This window comes from Trichechus manatus, unplaced genomic scaffold (assembly GCF_000243295.1).
Source record: "Trichechus manatus latirostris isolate Lorelei unplaced genomic scaffold, TriManLat1.0 scaffold00123, whole genome shotgun sequence".
Lineage (NCBI taxonomy): Eukaryota > Metazoa > Chordata > Mammalia > Sirenia > Trichechidae > Trichechus > Trichechus manatus.
In genome coordinates this window covers 1,880,403-1,902,216 of record NW_004444059.1, presented here as the reverse complement: position 1 = coordinate 1,902,216, position 21,814 = coordinate 1,880,403, and the positions used below count along the sequence as shown (strand labels likewise).

Genomic DNA, 21,814 nt, shown 5'->3' with positions numbered 1-21,814 from the left:
CCCCATTTCTCTCCACCAGAGAGTTCCAGCCTGTCTTTGATTTTGGTTCTTATCAATTCATTTTTATGAAACGTGTATTTTCTTGTTTACTCTAAGTAAGTGAACAGCACCATTTTATAATGGAGGAGATTGAAAGGCTTACTTACCCCGATCTTTTGGGGTGACCTAAGAGTTTCTTTCTTAACAAGTCTAATATAAAAAGCTGCTGGAAGGATGAAAATCAGCATGGTGGCAGAAGAAGCCCCTGAGGAGAGAAACACAGGTCATTGTCTTACACAAGGCCGGTAAGCAAGGAACGCAGTTTAAAGAAACCAAGTAGAAAGCTACCCTATTATTCTTAGCACTAAAAATACACATTTAAATCTCATGAGCTTATCTTGGTTGCTTATCCAGAGGAGATATGTTTATTAAAAAAAAAAAATTAAAATGTACCTAATGTGATAGCTGCATGATAAATTTGCCTAACATATAATAAATAATACAAAAGCTGAACTTAATAAAAAATTTACAGGGGATTACACCCAGAGGTGCCCTGGAAGAAAGGCCTGGTGATCTACTTCCAAAAGGTCAAAAAACAAAACAAAACCCACTGCTGTCAAGTCGATTCCAACTCACAGTGACCCCATAGGGTTTCCAAGGCTGTAAATCTTTACGGAAACATACTGCCACATCTTTCTCCCTTGGAACCACTGGTGGTTTTGAACCACCAACCTTTTGGTTAGTAGTCGATTGCTTTAACCATTGTGCAACCAGGGCTCCATATCCAAAAGGTCACAGCCATTGAAAACCCTGTGAAGTGCAATTCTACTCTGAAACACATGGGGTCACCATGAGTTGGAATCAACTGGACAGCACCTATACTGGTAGTAATATAAATACATACTACGGAGGCTGGATTACTCACATACCCTTAGTATCCACCTCTTTTTAAGTTGCCTACACCTGATTTTTTCCAAGTTTACATTGTACTTAAAATTTAAGTAACCCTCCAGTCAGTAAGATGAAAAATTAAATATGTTAACAGGTCACACAGTTAAGGGAAATAATATGCTTTACAAAATCAACCTCCTTCCCTGAAGAAATCCTTTAATGCTCAGCTGATACTCATAGACTTGAGAGAGGTTCCTGAAGGAAAAATCTATGTTCCTGCCTCTTGGTGACAAAAAGTTAAGACCTAAGTCCTATTTTTGGATCCACCACAAGGTATATGACTTTCCTTCTATGGGGCTCAGTTTCCTCCTCTGTCAGAAAACCTAAATAGCATGGCCTTATAGATGACCTGTAAGGTAGTTGTAGCGTTAACATTTCTGATCCTGTGAATGAAAAACTTCCAGTGTCACTTGGGAAGGAGGTAAACTCAGGGCTGGCGCTGGCTGGGGCTATTGGGTATCTCCTGAGCCAGCTCTGCCCCTTCCATTCAAGGAGCCCTGGTGGCACAGTGCTTAAGAGCATCGGCTGCTAACCAAAAGGTCAGCCTTTCAAATCCACCGGCTGCTCCTTGGAAACCCTATGGGGCAGTTCTACTCTGTCCTATGGAGTCGCTATGAGTTGGACTCGACAACGGGTAGTTGGTAGGGTAGTAGCCTGAGTTAAGGTGGAGCCCTGGTGGTGCTGTGGTTAAGCATTCGGTTGCTAACCAAAAGGTCGGCAGTTCAAATTCACCAGCTGCTCCTTGGAAACCTTATGGGGCAGTTATGAGTCGGAATCGATGCCACGGCAACGGGTTTGGTTTTTGTTTTTAAGCTTGAGTTGGAGCCTGGTGGCTAGTGGTTAAGAGCTCGTCTGTTAACCAAAAGCACCGCAGTTTGAATTCACTAGCCGCTCCTTGGAAACCCTGGGGGAGAGTTCTACCCTGTCCTGTAGGATCACTGTGAGACAGAATGGACTCGATGACAACGAGTTTGGTTTTGGTTTTTTTGGAGGCTTGAGTTGATTAAATGAAAAGCCTTTCTGAAACTTACCTATGAATCCAAAGATGTATTTTATTGTTGGGACAAGTATGACCAGAACATTATTAAGTGCAATAATTATGGCTGCAATGAAGAAATGTTTTATCCAGCTGAAGGGTCTTTTGGGAAATAACAGTGTGGTCACTGATGTACGAATCTGCAATGAGAAAGTTTAAAGGCACGATCACTTTTTGTTTTTTGACTTTAATTACTATTTAAAATATTCTCATCACTCTAAAGCACTTTCTTTTTCCTTTTTCTCCCAGAAAAGATTTTGATAGTTTAAAATTTTTTTTTGATGTTTGAGATCAAAAAACCCAAAATCAAACCTGTTCCCGTCGAGTCTATTCTGACTCATAGCGACCCTATAGGGCAGAGTAGAACTGCCCCATAAAGGTTTCCAAAGAGTGGCTGGTGGGTTCAAACTGCCGACCTTTTGATTAGCAGCCTGAGGTCTTAACCATCATTTTTCTTTGATATATCTTGTGCTCAATTTATCAGTTTTCATAATTTTTTGTTAAAAATAATCTCAGTCAGAAAGAGATAAAATATATAATTTCAGCTCAGGTTTAACCCAAGGGTCATATCCTAAAGGTCCAGGCTTCAAGTAGTTCTCATGCAGAGCCCAGCTGTGGGAAGAAATAATGACACTCAAAGTGACTAAACCCTAGGACAAAGAGCATCTGTCAATACCCTGACACTCACATATCGTGTCCATAGACCCTTGCTAATGATGGTAACATAGGTGTATCTCTCACGTTCACTCTTACTGAGTCAGAATAAAATACTTAGGCTCACTGTTGTTGTTATTTGCTGTTAGGTGCTGTCGAGTTGGCTCCAAGTCATAGCAACCTTATGTATAACAGAACGAAATACTGCCTGGTCCTGTGCCATTCTCACAATATTTGTTATGTTTGAGCTCATTGTTGCAGCCACTGTGTCAATACATCTCATTGAGTGTCTCCCTCTTTTTTGCTGACCCTCTACCTTACCAAGCATGATGTCCTTCTCCAGTGATTGGTCCCTCCTAATGACATGTCAAAAGTATGTGAGACAAAGTCTTGCCATCTTCACTTCTAAGGAGCCTCCAGAAGGAACATAGCCCTGCCAACACTTGGATTTTAGCCCACTGAGACCTGTGTTAATATTTTGACCTCCGAAACAGTAAGACAATAAAATTGTGTTATTTTAAGCCAAAAAAAAAAAAAATATATATATATAATTTCACTCAGAGACACAGTAAAAGCCTTGTTGATCTCTGTTCGTGTCTCCTCCGACTGGATTAAATATTAAGGGCAAGCATTGAATTGATTTACATGTTTTGTGAAAGGAATTTTTACAAACCTGAGTTTTTCTTAATTTTGCATTTTATGTAACATTTTTATCATCTGATATTGTAAAAAATACGATCTTTTTGTGTTTACTCCACTTTCCTCCCCCAACCAATAGATTAGAAATCCACAAAAGGCAAGGAACAGGCCCTAGTAATCTTAATATCCCTCAGAATGTCTAATCTAGTGTCCCGCACATAGCAGACGCTCAGTAAACGTTGAATTAAATTGAACAGCAAGGATCTTTTCCATCCCTTCAGGATCCTTGACAGATTTCACCCCTATTTCATCAGCTGAAGTGATTAGGTGAAAGGTCGGGAGAGGCTCCATTTGCAGCAGCTGCTCAAGTTACTCTGCTGTAACTAGATAAAGAGATACTTGTGGGTCAAGGGAGGGGGTGCCGCTTATGTTTGAGCGAAGTTGAAAATACTCTTATCTTCCAAATCTTTTAGAGAAGACTTTGTGACTTAATGGAATGAGTCCATTGGCTTTTCAGTGAGTACGTCAGTTAAGCTCGGGCGTCACATTTTTAGAAATGCTGGGATTGATTTTCACTTCGAATTTTTAGTTCTGAAGTCTCTTGAGGGGAACTCATTTAAAACAGAGAAAATGTAAATTACATTTTGAAACACATGTTTGATCCGCAAAAAATCTGAGCTGAATTGCTTGCAGTTTCTAATGTGACATTCCTTTCATACCATTCCACCAAAAATTAAAGCCATCTGTTTAGGTTTAAAAGGCAGTTTCATTTCTACAATGGCAAGCCAGATAGTTTCCGGCAATTGTTTAAGAGTGACTCCGTAAAGGATTTTAAAAATTGGATTAGTGAAAATTGTGAAACTCATTCTGAAAAGCAGGGCGAGGAAAGCAAATGGTTTGCATTCGTTTTCCTCAGCAGCTTATAAATTCTGCATTGTGACCTTCAATGAGTGCTTATTTAATATTGTCCAAGCTGTCTAATCAGTAGGCTTAAATAAGCTTTCTTTGACGCACAGTTCTTAAGAATGTATTTTTCTGAAAGTGTTAAACCTGTCCAAAAGCAGTGTTTCTATTATCTTTAAAAGACTATGTCAGAGGTCACACCTATATGCTTTAAAAAAATCCTGTGTTAAAATTGTGCATTCAATTCAATAAGCTGAGTATAGGCAATCCTATACGTGCTGGGCCTCTTGAGTGTTAGTGTGGCTTTCTAAGGTTTCATGACTCCCAGAAAGACTAACGTTTGGCCTAATAACATTAGAATACAGAAAATTTACAGGAATAATAGGTAGAACTTGTTACAGTAATTGCAATAATTGTTCCCATAAATGAAGCTTGCTCCTCCCAGTGAATAAGGAGTAACAAAACCCCAAAACGAATGCAAGGCATATAGAGTTACGAACTCGTTCCTGGAGAGGGCATCAGGGAAATCGGAGAAGGTAGGCTGGTGGAGAAAAGACCTGGCAATCTGCTCCCATAAAGATTAGACACGTTGCTGTTGAGTAAACAGTACAGTCTAGGAAACCCGAGAGGGCAGTTCTACTCTGTCCCATAGGGTCGCTAAGATGGCACACGACAACAGGCTGGTGGTGGGGGTGGGGGGTGGGGGGAAAGAATCAGAAGGAAACTTGCTGGACATTCCATGTTAAAATGCTGCCCTGCAGGGTGACCCTGGGATCAAAAGGTCCTCAGCAGTTCTATTTACCTGTGTCAGGACGGCAGAAACTCTGGCTTATTACCCACAAGGCGTTGCCTGCTCTTTCCCTTTGCTAGGTGCCCTTTTCTCTACTGACACACCGATAAGAACCTGGGAATGTAGGTCAGGTGCTGTGGGTGAGGAAGTCCTCAGCGAGGCCACTGCAGAGGCCCAGAGTGCTTCTGGGAAGGTACTGTGCAGCCGTAAAGAAAACGCTATTATTTCCAGAGAATGTCCTGAACAGGAGCCTGTCAGGAGGTGTTGTGTTCTGACGTGGGGACCCAATGCAAAGGTCAGAACTGTGGAGGCAGAGGAGAAAGTGGAAGCCTTGGCTTTAATGTCTTTAAAAAAAACAAAACCAGTTCTTCCATTGCTTAGAAGTGAATCACAGTTTCACTCTGTAGGACTGCTTAGGGCAAGGGTGTTGGCAATACCTGGGATCACTCCTCTATTCAATTCATAGTAACATCTGCCAAATTCCTATACCTACGTCTACATAGGCTTCAAAACAGGAGATCTGAAGGCAACGAAAGTACAAAGAATGATTTAACTGTGATAAAATGAAACAGAGTGAGCTAGAGGACTCTAGATGTGATCTCTGTTTTAAGGTGTGGCAGGTGGAATCTGCGTCTGTGTGTTCATGATAAACCTGTCAGGATTATTGTTCTGTTTTTCATGGTGATGTGGGAACTTTACTGCATGGAGGGAAGCATAAGCTGAAAATGGCAATAATCCGTTCTTGGGAAGGCAGTGCAGTGCTATAATAGACACTGCCACCCCATATCAGCCCCACCCTACAAAGAAGGAGAAGAGAAATATTGGGCTGCTAGTGAAAAGGGTAAATTCTTAATTTACTTCATTTATTCATTTGTTCAACAAACATTACATGCAGTTACTATGTGCCTTTTTGTAAGAAGGAAAAAATTAACCTAACTGGAGAAAAGATAATAAATGGAGTCATCAAAAGGCAGAAAAAAAAATGAAGAAGAAACAAACCCTGTCATCCCTTCTTGGGTCCTAAGAGAACCCAGTTATATCATTTGTTGAAAGAGGGGGAAACAAAATAATACTAAAACTAATAGATGTTAATGACGATTAGGTTTTGTTTGTTTTACTATTTGTTTGTGGAATATAAAGGCAAAGTAAATAAACTTCTTATTGGTCAAGAGTTTCTTAATCAAGGAAAAAAAAAAACTTTCAGGAGAAACATGCTGACACATATGGAAATTTTTGGCTCTAAATTATAAGAAGCAAGCAAACAAAAACACCATTAACACTTCTATCACTTTGGGGAAAGTGTCTGAATTTCGGTTTGTAGGACTTGACTGGGACAAGGAGGCTGGACACATTACAAGTCACCACCTCTGTGCATCCATTACCATGTGGGTAGGCTTGGTTCTTTCAGCCCCGATCCTCACAAAAACTGGGGTTTATGGCAAGTGTTCAAAAGCAAAATACCTTGTGCTTTTTCTAGAATCCAAAAAAGGCAGGATTCACTGGAGACCATTTTTCTTAGCAGACATTGTTGAGCTCATCCTCTGAGCCCATCACTGTGCATACCCCTTACCTCCAGGGACTTATAACCCACTGGGGACGGTAGAGAAGGAGCCCTGGTAGCGCAGTGATTAAGAGATTGGTCGTAAACCACTCTAGGTCAGCAACCTAAGGTTGGCAGTTCGAACCCACCAGCTGCTCTGCAGGGGAAGAAATGTGGCAGTCTGCTTCTGTAAAGGTTACAGCCTTGGAAGCCCAACGGGGCGGTTCTACTGTGTCCTATGAGTCAGTATTGACTCGATAGCAATGGGGTTTTTTAGTAGGTGGAGAAGGCAGACATGTATATAAATCATTTCAATTAACACTGTAAGGGCGAAGACAGCAGTATGTGCAAAATATTTCCTAAATGCTAATGCTGAATGATGATATATAATGAGGATGGAAGTTAGTAATTTTCTTTTTCTTTTGTTATTGTACTTCAGATGAAGGTTTACAGAATAAACTAGCTTCTCATTAAACAGTTAGTACATATATTGTTTTATGACATTGGTTAACAACCACATGACATGTCAGTACTCTCCTTTCTCAATCCAGGGTCCCTTTTACCAGCTTTTCTGTCCCCTCCTACCTTCTAGTCTTTGCCCCTGGGCTGTTGTGCCCCTTTAGTCCCGTTTTGTTTTACGGGCCTGTCTAATGTTTGGCTGAAGGGTGAACTTCCGGAGTGACTTCATTATTGAGCTAAAAGGGTGTTGGGGGGCCATAATCTCAGGTTTCTCCAGTCTGTCAGGCCAGTAAGTCTGGTCTTTTTTTGTGAGTTAGAATTTTGTTCTACATTTTTCTCCAGCTCTGTCTGGGACCCTCTATTGTGTGTGATCCCTGTCAAAGCAGTCGATGGTGGTAGCCAGCAGTACTGGACTCAGTCTGGTGGAGGCCTTGGTAGCCGTGGTCCTTTAGTCCTTTGGACTAATCTTTTCCTCGTATCCTGTTCTCTTCATTCTCCCTTGCTCCCAAAGGGGTGAGACCAGTGGAGTATCTTAGATGGCTGGTCACAGGCTTTTAAGACCCCAGATGCTACTCACCAAGGTAAAATGTAGAACATTGTCTTTATAAACTGTGTTATGCCAATTGAGCAAGATGTTCCCCGACCTGCTCTTTTTTTGTTGCTGTTTTCTTCATGTATTTTTTTCCATCCTTTGATTTTTAACATTTATGCCTTTGTTTCTAAGGTGTGTCTCTTACAGGCAGCATATTGATAGGTCCTGTTTCTTTTATCCATTCTGTCACTCTCTGTCTCTTTATGCTATTTACATTTGGTGTGGTTATTGGTAGGTGTGAGTTTATTGCTGTCATTTGTAATGTTTTTTTTTTGTGGTACTGACGTTTTCTTTGTTCCTTTTACTCTCCTGTGCTGAATTCCTTTTGTTTGTGGATTTTTTTTTCATTTCTTTTGTTTTATAGATTTTGTGTTTACTGAGACTTTATGTTTTTCTTCTGTATTTTGATGAGTAACTTTGTTAACTTTCTTTGTGTTTACCTTGAAATTTACCCCATCTTCCTAAGCTTAAACCAGTCTTTTATTGCTTGATAGTGCCTTGACTTCCTCTCCATTTGAAAGTTTTATACCTATACTGTTTATTCCCTCTTTTATTGTTCTGACTTTGTTTTCATTTGCAGATTAACCTCTCTGGTTCCCTGTTGTAAATCTTTTGGTTTTGAATAGTCCTTGAGAATTCATTTTCTAGGTTGGTATCTGGCTGGTGCAATCTTGTGTCTTAGATTCAGGCTGTTGTCTGATGTTGTTGTCAAACCAAAAGACTCCTATTAGTAATTCTTGTAAGTTTGGTTTGGTTTTTACATAGTCCCTTAATTTCTGTTTATCTGGAAGTGTCCTAATTTCACCATCATATTTCAACAAGAGTTTTGCAGGATATATTATTCTTGGTTGACAATTTTTTCCCCAAGGTTTTATATATGTCATCCCATTGCCTTCTTGCCTGCATGGTTTCTGCTGAGTAATCAGAGCTTAGTCTTATTGTTTCCCCTCTGTATATGACTTCTTGTTTTTCTCAAGCTGCTGTCAGGATTCTTTGTTTGTCTTTAGTTTTAGCAAGTGTGATTAGGATATGCCTTGGTGATTTTCTTTTGGTGTCTATCCTATATGGGGTTCATTGAGCTTCTTGCATGGTCAGCTTTTCATCTTTCATGATATTAGGGAAGTTTTCTGTCAGCAATTTTTCAATGATCCTCTCTGTGTTTTTCGTTTTCTCCCTGTTCTGGAACTCTGATCACTCGAAGATTTTTGCTTTTGATTGTATCCCACATAATTCTCAGGGCTTCTTCAGTTTTCTTCATTCTTTTTTTTCTGATTTTTCCTCAAACAAAGTTGTATCCAACTGTTGTCTTCAATTTTGCTGATCCTGTCTTCCATTGTTTCACACCTGTTCCTCAGCCCTTTAATTACACTATCCATTTCTGAAATCTTGTTGTTTATGTTTTGGATATATAATTGTTGTTTCTGTGTGATTTCTAGTTGTGAATTTATTTTAGCATTTTGTTCCTGTATTGTATTGTATTTCTGAATTGTTCCATTTTTTGTCTGTATTTTCCATGAATTTGTCTGCCTTTTCCATGAATTTGTCTATTTTTTCCTCATTTTTATCTGCTTTTTGGTTCAACTTTTAGATAGCGCTGAATATTAGAGATTTGAATTCCCTATCAGGTAGTTCTAGTGCCTTTTCTTCTACTGGAAAGTCATCTGGTGTTTTATTTTGGACACCTACTGGAACCATCCTGTCCTGTTTTTTATTATGTTTTGATATTGTCTGCATCTTCAAGACATTCAGTCATTATTTTCTTCATTTATTGATTGTAGATTTGTTTATTTCATCCTCCTTGTTTATTTTATTTAGTTATGTCTGAGCAGGTGGGTTTTCCATTCTTTGTTGTTTGCTCATCTGTGGACACGATATTTTCCACCTCCTTGTGCAATGGGCAGGGCCAGTCACACAGCTATGGTGCAGCAGGGCAGGTCCCCCTGAAGGGGAGTTGCTATGATGGGTTGTTTGTGGCACGTACTTGGGCTGACAAGATGAGCCAGGGGTCAGTGCGGGGCAGGTTCCAGTGGGCTGTGCCTGTGCTGCTCAGGAGTACAATGTTCAGCACACGGTGCAGATAGGTAGGAGGGAGGAGGAGGGGAGGTTGTGATATGTGGAGGTAGGTTGGGTATGGAAAACAAAAGAGAGAGGAGAGAGAAACAGGAGCAAAAAAAAAATGTGCTGAGGGAGTCTGCCATTGGAGTGATAGACAAGAAACTGAGAAATGAAGAAAAAGGCAAACAAAATTTAAAAAAAAAATGCTCCCAGGAATCCCACTGGTGTGACAGCGCGGACCAGGGAAGCTGTTCACTAGCTGAGTGGTGCTTCACAGCCTGTCAAGAGGAAACAAAAATGGCACAGGGAGTCAGATGTTTGAGAGAAAGGAGGAGAAGAAGGTGAGAGGCAGGGAAGAAACCAAAAGAGGCCAAGAAAAGCAACACCAGCAACAAAAAATGGCAGTGAAGAAGCTGACTGGTGTGGGTGGGGTGAATCTGTGAGGCATGGAACTGGCACCCCCCTGTGTCACAGCTGCACCCTGCTGGGAAGTGGTGGATCGGCCCTTTGGGAAGCTGGGAATTGGTTCACCGAGGAGCAGCAAATAGGCTCTCCAAGAAGCCTGAAATCAGCCAGCCAAGAAGCAGCGAATCAGCTCACCAGGAAGCGGCGAAGACTGAGCAGGGGGAGGCAGGGTGGGTGGTGGGAAAGCCTGTGTCACTGGTTACCGGGTGCTCTGCCTTCTGCTGGGAGCTCCGTGAATCTGCTTTCCTGTACTTCTTGTCCACCGTTCTTCAACAGGAGTCCAAGATGGTGGATCCGTGCTGTGTTAGCTGATAGAGGACCTCTGCTTGTAACTCTCCTTGCTCCATTGTTTGTCAGTTTCTTATTCTTTTCGGTGCCTGTTTGAGTTTTTTATCTCATTATTTGACGCTTCAGGTTCCAGGATTGACATTTGTCTGTTTTGCTTAGTTTTTCGGGTCTTTGCTGTGGAGGGACAGTGTGGTGCTTCTGTCTACAGTGCTATGTTGGCTCTGCTCCAGTTAGTTATTTTCTTGAATTTTGTTTCTAATGGTCCAGTTTGGTTCTGCTGTTATTAGAAGGAGCCCTGGTGACGCAGTGCTTAATTGTTTGCTTTATGGGCCTGTCAAATCTTTAGCTGAAAGGTAAGCCTCAGAGGTGACTTCAGTACTGAGTTAAAAAGGGTATCTGGGGGCCATACTCTCAAAGTTTCTCCAGTGTCTGTCACACCAGTAAGTCTGGGGGACCATGCTCTCAGAGTGTCTCCAGTCTCTGTCAAACCAGTAAGTCTGGTCTTTTTTTGTGAGTTAGAATTTTGTTCTACATTTTTCTCCAGCTCTATCCGGGACCCTCTACTGTGATCCCTGTCAGAGCAGTCAGTGGTGGTAGCCAGGCACCATCTAGTTGTGCTGGACTCAGTCTGGTGGAGGCTGTGGTAGTTGTGTTCCATTTGTCCTTTGGACTAATCTTTCCTTTGTGTCTTTGGTTTTCTTCATGGGGGACCTAGGCTTTCAATGTTGAAGTGAAATCTTTATGAGTAAATGAAAGGCTCACTTTTACTTTCCACTGTCACTATTGCAGTCACCAGTGTCATGATGTGAGCACTGCATTAGTTCAACTGTTACAAACTAGCTGTGACCACAGCCAATCCTCAGTCTCTTGAGACCATGGCTTAAAAGTACTCTGCTTGGGGCTTCTGAATAAAGCAATACAGAAGCACCTAATGGATTTCTTTAATAAAATACTTTGATTCAACAATGATGTGAGTGCCTACTGTATACTAAAATTTAGTCAGTAATATATTTACACATAAAAGGAAGGGTCCAGATATTCTTTTCTCAATGGAGGTGTTTGATTGGAAATAATACCCTAGAGTACACCTCCTGTGTACAGCTGTCTTCTGCCTCATACCCGAGACGGAGCTGATTTTAGGCTAAAGCTGTATGTGTGTCATTCAAAATACTTCCAGACATATTAGAGGCAATACATTATTTAAAAGTAAAAATTAGCCACCACAGTAGTAAGGATCTGATTTCATGCACTCATGAAAAAGGAATGAGGAAAAAAAAAAAAATCTTCAGCACACAAGCTGCATTTAAAGTGACCATGGTGTCATTATATAAGTCGTCCTCAAAAATGCTGGGCCCTATATGGAACATTCTGTACAGGGCAGTGCTGTTTGCTGTGTTGTTTATTTTTCCCCCCTGAAATGAATGAGTAAATTCAGTGTTTATGAAAGGAGAAGAGATGGCAGGGTGGTGAAAACCTATGTTTATCCATAGGTGGTGGTTTTAGCTCATGCAGCTCAAGTCTCCACCGCCAGTCTTACTCTGTGATCCCAGAACAAACTGACGCCAATGGCAAGTGCCAAGAAGGGGCCATCCCAGTACAAGTCTGGCAGAGGGCATGTGTCAGTTTTGGGGGTGGAGGAAGTATATGATGGATAACATAACTATTTTTTGAGAAATTTGATTCTAGTATGTAATTTACTGAAACTGACTAAACATGGCTCCCCTTCTTATTAGCCTTCAGGGAGTCAGAGTAAATAAGGCTGACTTTGGAGGTTATTGCAACACAACAAGCTGGAAAAAATAGGAAATGCCTTCAAAGCCGTGGTGAAAAGGCAATATGATTTGAAACTTCATGTGGTTTTGGCTTTCAAGTTGCAGAAGTTATATGAATCCCTATTCTTTTACTAATCCATTAGAAAGGAGCGCCAGATCTGCTTTTTGAATTTGAGTATAAAAATACATCTCATTATTTTTTTTCTAACACTTTAAAATACACCTAAAATATTCATTATACCTACACATTAAGTAGTAAATTTTAAGTGACTCCAAATGCTATACAAAAATAATAATTTTCTCAGGCATTGCAATAGAAAACTCACATTATAATTAAATCCACATCAGGCCAGAAGATACGTACTAATCTATGGGGTCACACAGGTTTCCTTCACCAAAGCTCTATGTACTTACTGGGAACAGGACAATGGGCACAGTTAGCGTAACTGCCACGAGGACCGCCACGCGTACCATGAGGAGAGGAGTGTCAAATGTGTATACTTTGCTGTAAGCATGAAGTAATTCATCTTCAACTTCTCCTACAAAGAGGAAGGAAAGAATGAGTTCACTTGGTGTTGTCAAGTTGCTGTCAAGTTGGCTATGACTCATGATGACCCAGTATACAGTGCTGCTTAATCCTGTGCCATTTTCAAGATAATTGGTATGCTCAAGTGCATTTTTGCTGCCACTGTGTATCTTGAGAGCCTTCCAACATAGGGGGCTCATCTTCCAGCACCATATCTAACAATATTTTGTTGTGATCCATAGGGTTTTCATTGACTAATTTTCAGAAGTTGCTCATCAGGAGTTTCTTCCTCATCTGTCTTAGTCTGGAAGCTCAGCTGAAACCTGTCTGTCATGGGTCACCCTGCTGGTATTTGAAATACCGGTAGCATAGCTTCCAGCATCACAGCATCATGCAAACCTCTATAGTATGACAGACAGATGGGAAGTGGTTGTCAAGTTGGCACCCACTGGTTAACAATGGTAACATTTTACTGAGGAAGAACAGTGCAATGGAAAGGACCCAGGTCTGGGAAACCAGACATTTCCATTCTTATTCTGTCTCTGAGTTTATTAGCTGTTGACCTTTGTTTCAATGAACAAAGGGGCCCTGATGATTATACAGTTGCATAATCTGATATAATATTGCTAAGGTGTGTCTCTAGTTCATTTGCATTGTGATAAATCTCTCTCTGCTATACAGAAGCATCACAAAATAGATGGGAGGCTGAAGTACTCTGGCTGAAGGGAGTGAAAGGTCTAAACCCCAGCAGCTTGTCCCTCATATTCCACAACTCTTGTTCCCACCTGCCCAGCAACCCCTGGCAGGTTCTCTGAACTCAGTATGGAAACCCTAAGACAAATGATGTCTAAAGCTCTTTCGAGTGCAACAATTATGACTCCATCACAACACTGAAACACATACTTTGGGACTTTTTCAAGTTTTTACTTGTCTTATGAAACTCATTAGAGTAACTAACTGTAAGTAACATGAAAGGATGAATACGATTTTACAGGATCTGTCAATGAATATTGCTCTAAGCTTAAGATGTTGCCCTCCTCAAAAACACATTCATTCAGGATTCCAGACAGAAATAACAAGGAAATACTTAAGAAATCAGATGTAGTTTGATTTTCCCCCTACTCCCTTCAAAATCAGACAAAAAGGAAGAAGAAATCCAAAGTCTCAGCGAAGAAACTAGTCTACAGGGCTAATCACCTACACAATCCACAGCCTCATCTACCCCGAGACCAGAAGAACTAGACTGTGTCTGGCTACCACTACCAACCATTCTGACCAGGGCCTCAACAGATGGACCCTGATAGGATGGGAGAAAAATGTGGAACAGAACTCAAAATCATAAAAAGTCCAGACTTACTGGACTAGTTGAGAGTAAAGAACTCCCTGAGACTATCACCCTGAGATCACCTTTTAGTGAAATAACAGATTGGCATACAAAACAAAGAATATTATCCCTAAGTACAGTGCTCCATTAAAAAAAAATCTATATGAGACCAAAAGGTCAACAATTACCCTAAAGCAAAGATAAGAAGATAAGGGGACAGGGAAACTAGAGTGCTGGAAACAAAACAACCAGAATGCAATTAAAGAGATTGGTGACACGTTGTGAAAAATGTAACTAATGTGACTGGACAATTTGTGTAGAAATTATCAGATGGGACCCTAATTTGATGTGAAAACTTTCATTGAAAAAACAATAAAATATTGTTGTTTAAACAATCAGACAAAAAGGAGTGAAAATAACTTCAACGGTATTGACCTTAGATTTTATTAACTCACCACCAGTAAGGACTTAACTCCCAATCTAAAGCAAGTGCTTGGTTAATAGTCAAAGCAGAATAAAACCCATGCAAGTCGTGTTTTCCCCTCCACCTTTCTCCTCCACCTTGTCATGCAACCAATTTAATTTACTAAGCCCATCAGAAAAAAAAATAAATAAAGAAAGAAATTGGAGAAGTTAATACATAAGATGGGCAACAATGGGCTCAAGCATCACAAGAAGCGTGAGGATGGCATAGGACCAGGCAGTGTTTCGTTCTGTTGTGCATAGGGTCGCTATGAGGCAGAACCGACTCGACAGCACTTAACAACAACATACATAAGATATATTGATTAGTGTGATCATATGCTATCAGATTAATGTTTGACTCCTTGACATTTGTCTATAGGGCCATGCTTCAGGGAAAGGAATAATGATCCTACTCTTCTTGTGTACTATTAAAATGCCATAGGGAAAATGTTTCAGGCATAATCTAATGTAGCCAGAGCCACATTGGGGGAGGGGGAGGGTAACAAATTTCAACATTTAAGGGAATTTTCTTTCCTTAGGAAGCCATTTACTATAACAGAATAGAATAGTATTAGCCAGAAAATTTGCCTGCTGCTCCAAGTCCCCTAGATGTGACTTAACTGATAAATAAGAAGCAAATTTAAACTCAAAGACTTTGTAGTTTTTCTGCCATTTGCCTGGTAGTTGGCTATTCTGCCAAGAGTTTTACAACATGCAGTTGTATTCATTCTCGTTGCGTCTATACTGAGATGGACTGGGGATCAAGCCAAAAAAATACCATCTATCCTTGAGGGAAAATAATCTGAGAGACTTTTTAAAATATAAAATATGTGTGAATTCACAAATTGTTGGAACCTGTTAGCCAGGTTGGTTTAGACCCCATTTCCTTAGGTCAAGTGACAAGGCTAAAATAGCATATTAATTGAGTATCTATCATCTGTAGATCATGCTACTTATAGAGGGTAATTGAAAGAATTACAGCTACCCAAGTTAATGGTCAGTCTAACCAGAATTTGTAGAAAGAGAATAACTTTGACAGAGACCTACCGTAGAAGGTTAGATAACCAAAGAGGGCAGCAAGCAGGTACATGACGAGCATCCCGGTGATGGAGATATTTGACACTGTTTGCATTTTCCTCCGGGACCGACTGAAAAGGAAAAGAACACAGCTTTGTTTTTGTTTTTAATTTATGAAAATATTACTTTTTAAAATTGAAATTAAATAGTGAAAGAATATGTCTACGTTGCTCATTATAAAAACAGTAGTGCGTAAACTTATAACTGATTTAAATTTGTATTAGAGACCTGTAAAGGGTTTGTTTCCATTTTTATGAAATACTACTTCTGTCTTAGAAACAACTATTGCCCTAGAAGAAGAACAGTTTCTTCTTGTGGGTAAGTAAGCTGGTGTACTGAATAGTTAAGAATGCAATTAACGTAAAGGTCAAACTGGCTCCTAATGTAGAAAGCGTTTGCATTTCATGGTGGGATGACTTTAATGAGGAAAAGAGCCTAACAGAATCAGCACAGCACTACCGCCAGGAGCTCAGACTGCGGGAAGCCTGGTATTGTCACATGGACAGTGTCTGGAAACCCATTCTAGAGGACAGCCAGCTGCCCGAGGTCAATTGTCAGGCCTCTGGAGTAACCACTACCAATGTTTTCAAAGTAAACCAAATGCATCAAAATAATTGAAAGTGTTCCAGAAAAATTGTATGAGGTAAATCAGAATTTATGGGGAAAGTTACTGCTATGTAGTGAGAATGAAGACTGAGGTTATTGACTGGGCTAAAGGAGTTGAGAATTACAATGTGACACCCTCCCCTAAGGGTAGAGAGGGAAGCTGCGACAGATAGGCTCAGACTCCACTTTTTCCCCAAGTAGATGTCTACCATTTGAAGGGAAAATATTATTAATGAACCATAGACTAGCAGGTAGAAGAAACAAGATTGTCTAGCACATGTCTTCATTTTATAGATGAGACAAGGAAGGCAGATGTTGGTCCATCTCTTGTGGTAAAGGCCTGCTAGACTAGGGTTAGGAACTGACCACAAGTGACATCAGTAGCTTGGGCAAGGTCATCCTAACCCTAATGGTTTGTCTTATGGGTATGATCACTTGAGGTTCTGGTAACATCACTGCTTTCCACCAAAATTCAAATTTCCCACACCTGCAAAAGCCATTACTGCTGTGGGCACCCCCTCCACCTGCTGTGAACCATTTCTGGTAGAAGAATAGGGAAGAAGGAAGCAGAAAGGTAGTGTACCGAGTGGGCTGATTCATACTGTATTAGTTAAAGCACATTACTAATGAGTGGTTATAGCACAAACTTTGAAATATCAGCTCGCTTGAAAGTAAATTAGAATGCTAAAATGATGGCTGCCTTACTCTTTAAGTTCACTGTAGATGGGAAGGACCTCAGGGTGGCATACAAAAGCAAATGCTAGGATAGGAATTGCATAGGCCGTCTGAAAAACAAAGACAACACCGCGTGTTTAGCATTCCAGCACAGATGGTAACCCCACACCATCTCAGGTTAAGAGATACAAACTCAGAGGCCACTAGTGTCACTAGAGGCTTACGCCTTTACTTACCCGAGAGTTGAATACAAAATATTTTGGTTGACACTTGTCATCGTTATGGGCTTGATACTCCACTCCACTGCCATGAAGAGAGCCCTTGGCTTGGTTCTCGTCCAGCCCTGCAGGATTCTGGTGGGTGTAATCCATCATGAAGTTCACCCCAGTACTCTCAGAGTTGTTGGGTAACATCACAACGTGCATCGGAAGTGTATTGTTGAATGTCAGATTTCCAACATTGTGATCCAGAAGAGGCAGAGGGCAAGGTATTTGGAATTTCTTGTAAATCACCTAAACCCAGTCATTAAAAAAAAAACCAAAAACAACTTAGCCATTTGAGGAAAAACAATGAAACAAAAAAATCTGTATTTGTGGCTTATTCAGAAGGGGGAAACTCTGCTGAGGATTCATTTTAGACTAATGTATAAAGAAGACGTCTTCCCCTAGCCTCTGTTCTAAGGAAGGGAACAGTAGGGTTGGAATTACCAGGCCCTTAGAATCAGCAGGTCAGTTTTTTGCATGAATCCATCCCAGTCCTCTTTTATCCCCTTCCATGAGAAAGACAACCATTTTCCTGCAAACATTGCATCTTATATTTCTTCAAACTAATGATGACATGGGTCATCAAAAAATAGTAATGATCAGTTACTAAAATAGCATTGCTTCTTTGGGGAAATGTTTTAATTTTGACATACATAATACTGCAAAAATCTGCCCCCCTTTTGGGGGAAGAATAGGACTTTTTTCTTTAATTCCACTGTGGTTGCACTCTCTTTGTGAGTAGAATATGTAAGAGAACATGGCTGATTCGTGCAGTTAAGGCTAATTATAGAGCCTCTTCCTAGAGGCACTTTAGAAGAAACACCTGGTGATCTACTCTGAAAATCAGCCACTAAAAACCATATGGAGGACAGTTCTACTCTGACACACATGAGGTCATCATGAGTAGGAGTCAACTCAATGGCAACTAGTTTTTTTGTTTTTTAATAGCCTACTCACTTATCTTATGGGACTCTTCACTGTTTCTTCCACCTCTAAATACTGGATTATTGTCATGTCCCTTCTTGAAGTTTTCATTTTTTTCCAAATGTATACCCAGTGTGCCTAGAATGTACCATTAGCAGCAGCCTTGACATTCTAGTTCAACTATTTTAAAACTCATGACTGCTTATTTCACATTCCAAACTAGAACAAAAGAAAATTGCTTATGATGCAAGAACTATTTCATGCTACTGAAGAGCTTGAACAAAAATGAAGGCACTAAGTCAGGCATTAAAAGCATCTCATGCTGCATGAAGCTACAAGGACCATGTCAATAAATCACTTACCACACTGACAAAAAACACCATGCAGGTAAGAGAAAATCCACTGGTATAACCAAGGTAACCTAGGAGTTAGCAGAAAAGTTCTGGAAGGTGAATATGGCATCTACAGTCAACTTACCTATTAGAATATGAAATGCAAATAAAAAATACTTTCAGTTAAAAAAATAACTGTACCTAAATTTTTAAGAAGAGAAAGTGGAAGAATAATTCCTACAGACACAAATATGATGAGGTAGTTGCCATTGAGGTACCATTCTCTAAGAAAAGAAAGAGAGACAAGGCTATTAGGATCAGAAAAGGCCAAGTGGAATGAATCAGTCAGTGCTACAGAGAACATAAGACATACCCAGTATTTTCTTCAAGTCCCATGAATGCTCTGATTACTTCAGGTAGTTCATATTTAATGATAAAGAGGTAGCTTGACATTGCTAAAAAGGAAAATGTGACAGCTAAGTGGTGTGCTTAGCACTAAAGGCACATCTAAGTTATAAGAAGTCATGACATTCAGGACATCCTTTCTTCTCAGTAAGATGAGCATCTAATCCCTCAAATGGAAAGAAAGGTCATTGTCTGTTTTGCACGGCTTCCAAATTCTTTTCAAAAATAGACATTTGGCCCTCTGGTTCTTGCATGTGAACCTTTGCTAACAGTAGTAATGCTGTTTCTGTGTTAAATCCAAGATGCCCAGGAGATACAAATGGTTTGCTTTCATCTACTAACCTAAAGGCTGGGAGTTCGAATACACCCAGTGGCACCTTGGAAGAAAAGACTTGACAATCTGCTTCCATAAAGATTACAACCAAGAAAACCCTATGGAACAGTTCTACTCTGTGACACATGGGGTCACCATGAGTCAGAATCAACTCAACAGCAACATTTTTTGTTTAGTTGGTTTGTGTTAAATCCAGCTCTGTGGTTTTCAGGGAAGCTACAGTTTCAAAGTTTTACCCTCATTAGTTATAAATCAGCATGGCTCATATGGAGTGTCTTAGTTATCTAGTTCTGCTATAACAGAAATACCACAAGTGGATGACTTTAACAAAGGGAAACTTATTCTCTCACAGTCTAGGAGGCTAGAAGTCTGAATTCAGAGTGACGGCTCCTGGGGAAGGCTTTCTCTCTGTCAGATCCGGGGGAAGGTCCTTGTCATCAATCTTCGCCTGGTCTAGGAGCTTCTTAGCGCAGGGACCCCGGGTCCAAAGGACGCGCTCCCCTCCTGGTTCTTCATTCTTGGTGGCATGAGGTCCCACTCCTCTCTGCTCGATTCTCTCTTTTATATCTCAAAGGAGATTGACTCAAAGTACAACCTAATCCTATAGATTGGATCCTGCCTCATTAACATAACTGCCTCTAATCCCAACTCATTAACATCATAGAGGTTAGGATTTACAACACATAGGATAATAATGGGAATCATGGCCTAGCCAAGTTATCACCGATTTTGGGGGGACACAATTTAACCCATAATATTGAGAGTGCCTGTTTCGGTGTCTGTAACTTGGGCAAAGGTCTGGCAACAAAAGGCGTGGGCCAGAGAGAGAGAGGGCACAGTTGTAAGGCAAAGCTGAGCAGACTATACATCACTCTGGCTTTGCCAAAATGAAAGTCAGTCTAGTCCTCTGTGATCTCCCTGAGGGGCACACAGGTCCTAGATAGCTTGTTGTCTGAACTGCTATCATCTTGGATTGATTAAAGAATGCAGGAGACGATAGCTTCCCCCACCCCGCCATTGGCCAATTAGGTTTTATCTCTATATCCTAGCCTCCTTTTAGCCAAATAAGAAATTATCCAAAGTGGTAGAATTTTGAGCTTCTGGAAGACAGATTGAGTCCCTGGATGGTGCAAATGGTTAACACTCTTGGCTGCTAACTGAAAGGTTGGAGGTTTGAGTCCACCCAGAATACCTTGGAAGAAAGGCCTGGTGAGCTACTTTCAAAAAAATCAGCCACTAAAAACCCTATTCTGCTCTGAGACACATGGGTCTCCATGAGTCAGAACTAACTTGATGGAAACTCATTTAGATAAGTGTTATATGTGTTATCATGTACACTGTTGAAAATCTGATGAAATCTATAAACATTCTCCCTAGAAAAATGTATTTATACATATACATAACATACAATTTGCCTACAATTTTAGGGATTTTGTAGGCAAAAAAACTGATGTTATGCATATGTATAAATACATAACACTCCTCTCCAATCCCTTCTCTCAGTGAAGTGTAATACTAATTTTTTATGTGGCACGTGGTCAAAAGACTCAAAAATAAAACCAACAAGTTTTACACAGATCTTTAAGTGTGTGCTACATCCCTGTGGTTAATTTTTGCTGAAAGACATTTAAAACAGATAGCCACAAGTGAGAATTAACAGCAACAATAACAACAAATGTTTTAAAAATTATTTCAGAATAATTTTTCAGAATTTAACAGAAGTTATAATGTTGATAATAATTCTGCACATTGTTTAGTTCTTCACATCATTTCATTTGATCATCTGAAAAGCCCCGTGAAATGAGAAAGTATATGTTATTATCCTCATTCCACTGTTGAAGATATAAAGCTTTAGAGGACTTCTGGGCAACTTGGTGCTATAGACAGAAGCACCACACCATCCCTCCACAGCAAAGATCTGAAAAACTAAGTCAGACAGAGATGAACGTCAGTCCTGAAACCCTAAGCATCAAATGAAGAGATAAAGAACTCAGCCAAGCACCGAATGTTATAAGAAACTGACAGAGAACAGAGGGCGAGGAGAGATACATGCAGAGGTCCCCTATCAGCTAACGCAGCACGGATCCACCATCTTGGACTCCTGTCAGAGACTGGCAAATGGGGTATGAGAAAGCAGCTTCATGGAGCTTCCAGAGGGAGACAGAACAACCAGTAGCCAGCAATATACGCTTTCCCACCCCCCACCTTTCTTCACCCCCACTTGGCCTACTCTGCTTCCTGTGGCCACAGTCTCTTGGCCGGGAAGCACCGGCTTCACTCTGGTGCTTCTTGGATTCCAACCGCCCACACTGGCCGGCTCCCTGAGTGCCATTTGTTGGCTGCTGGTGTTGCTTTTTTCTGCTTCTTTTGATTTCTTCCTTACCTCTCACCACCTCCCCCTCTTTCTCTCAAATACCTGGCTCCATGTGCCATTTTTGCTTCTTCCTGAAAGGCTTCGAAACACCGCTCGACTGTGAAACTGCTTCTTGGCCCGTGTCACCACGCTGGTGGGATCCCCAGGGCTTTTTGTTTGTTTGTTTGTTCTGACTTGTTCTGTTTTGATTTGTTTGTTTTCTTTTTCTTTTCTCAGCTTGGGAGCCCCTTCTAGCCAGGCAGTACCACACAGCTTGGGAGCTACTCTCTTTCTCTGCACAGACACGCAGTGGGATCCCTGAGTGCATTTCTTTTTTCTTGTTTTTTTTTTTTTTTGTTTCTTTGTTTTGTTTTCTTTTCTCTTTTCCCCTTTTTGTCTTTCTTCAT

At 40.6% G+C, this 21,814-nt stretch overlaps 1 protein-coding gene across 2 annotated transcripts in view; it reads right to left on the bottom strand.

The window, feature by feature from the left end:
• Positions 1–21,814, bottom strand: part of SLC38A4 (solute carrier family 38 member 4) — a 53,239-nt gene that overhangs the window by 2,162 nt on the left and 29,263 nt on the right. Inside the window, exons 4-13 of one of the 2 annotated variants that reach the window (XM_023738828.1) lie at positions 18,689–18,770; positions 18,517–18,599; positions 18,346–18,404; positions 17,188–17,308; positions 17,033–17,094; positions 16,827–16,906; positions 15,486–15,586; positions 12,538–12,662; positions 1,962–2,106; positions 147–244 (exon numbers count right to left, since the gene is read on the bottom strand). In XM_023738828.1, coding sequence (XP_023594596.1) covers positions 147–244; positions 1,962–2,106; positions 12,538–12,662; positions 15,486–15,586; positions 16,827–16,906; positions 17,033–17,094; positions 17,188–17,308; positions 18,346–18,404; positions 18,517–18,599; positions 18,689–18,770 — 956 coding nt within the window. Of the gene's footprint in view, positions 1–146; positions 245–1,961; positions 2,107–12,537; positions 12,663–15,485; positions 15,587–16,826; positions 16,907–17,032; positions 17,309–18,345; positions 18,405–18,516; positions 18,600–18,688; positions 18,771–21,814 lie in introns of both variants that reach the window. The other variant, XM_004384554.1, reaches the window with a different exon arrangement.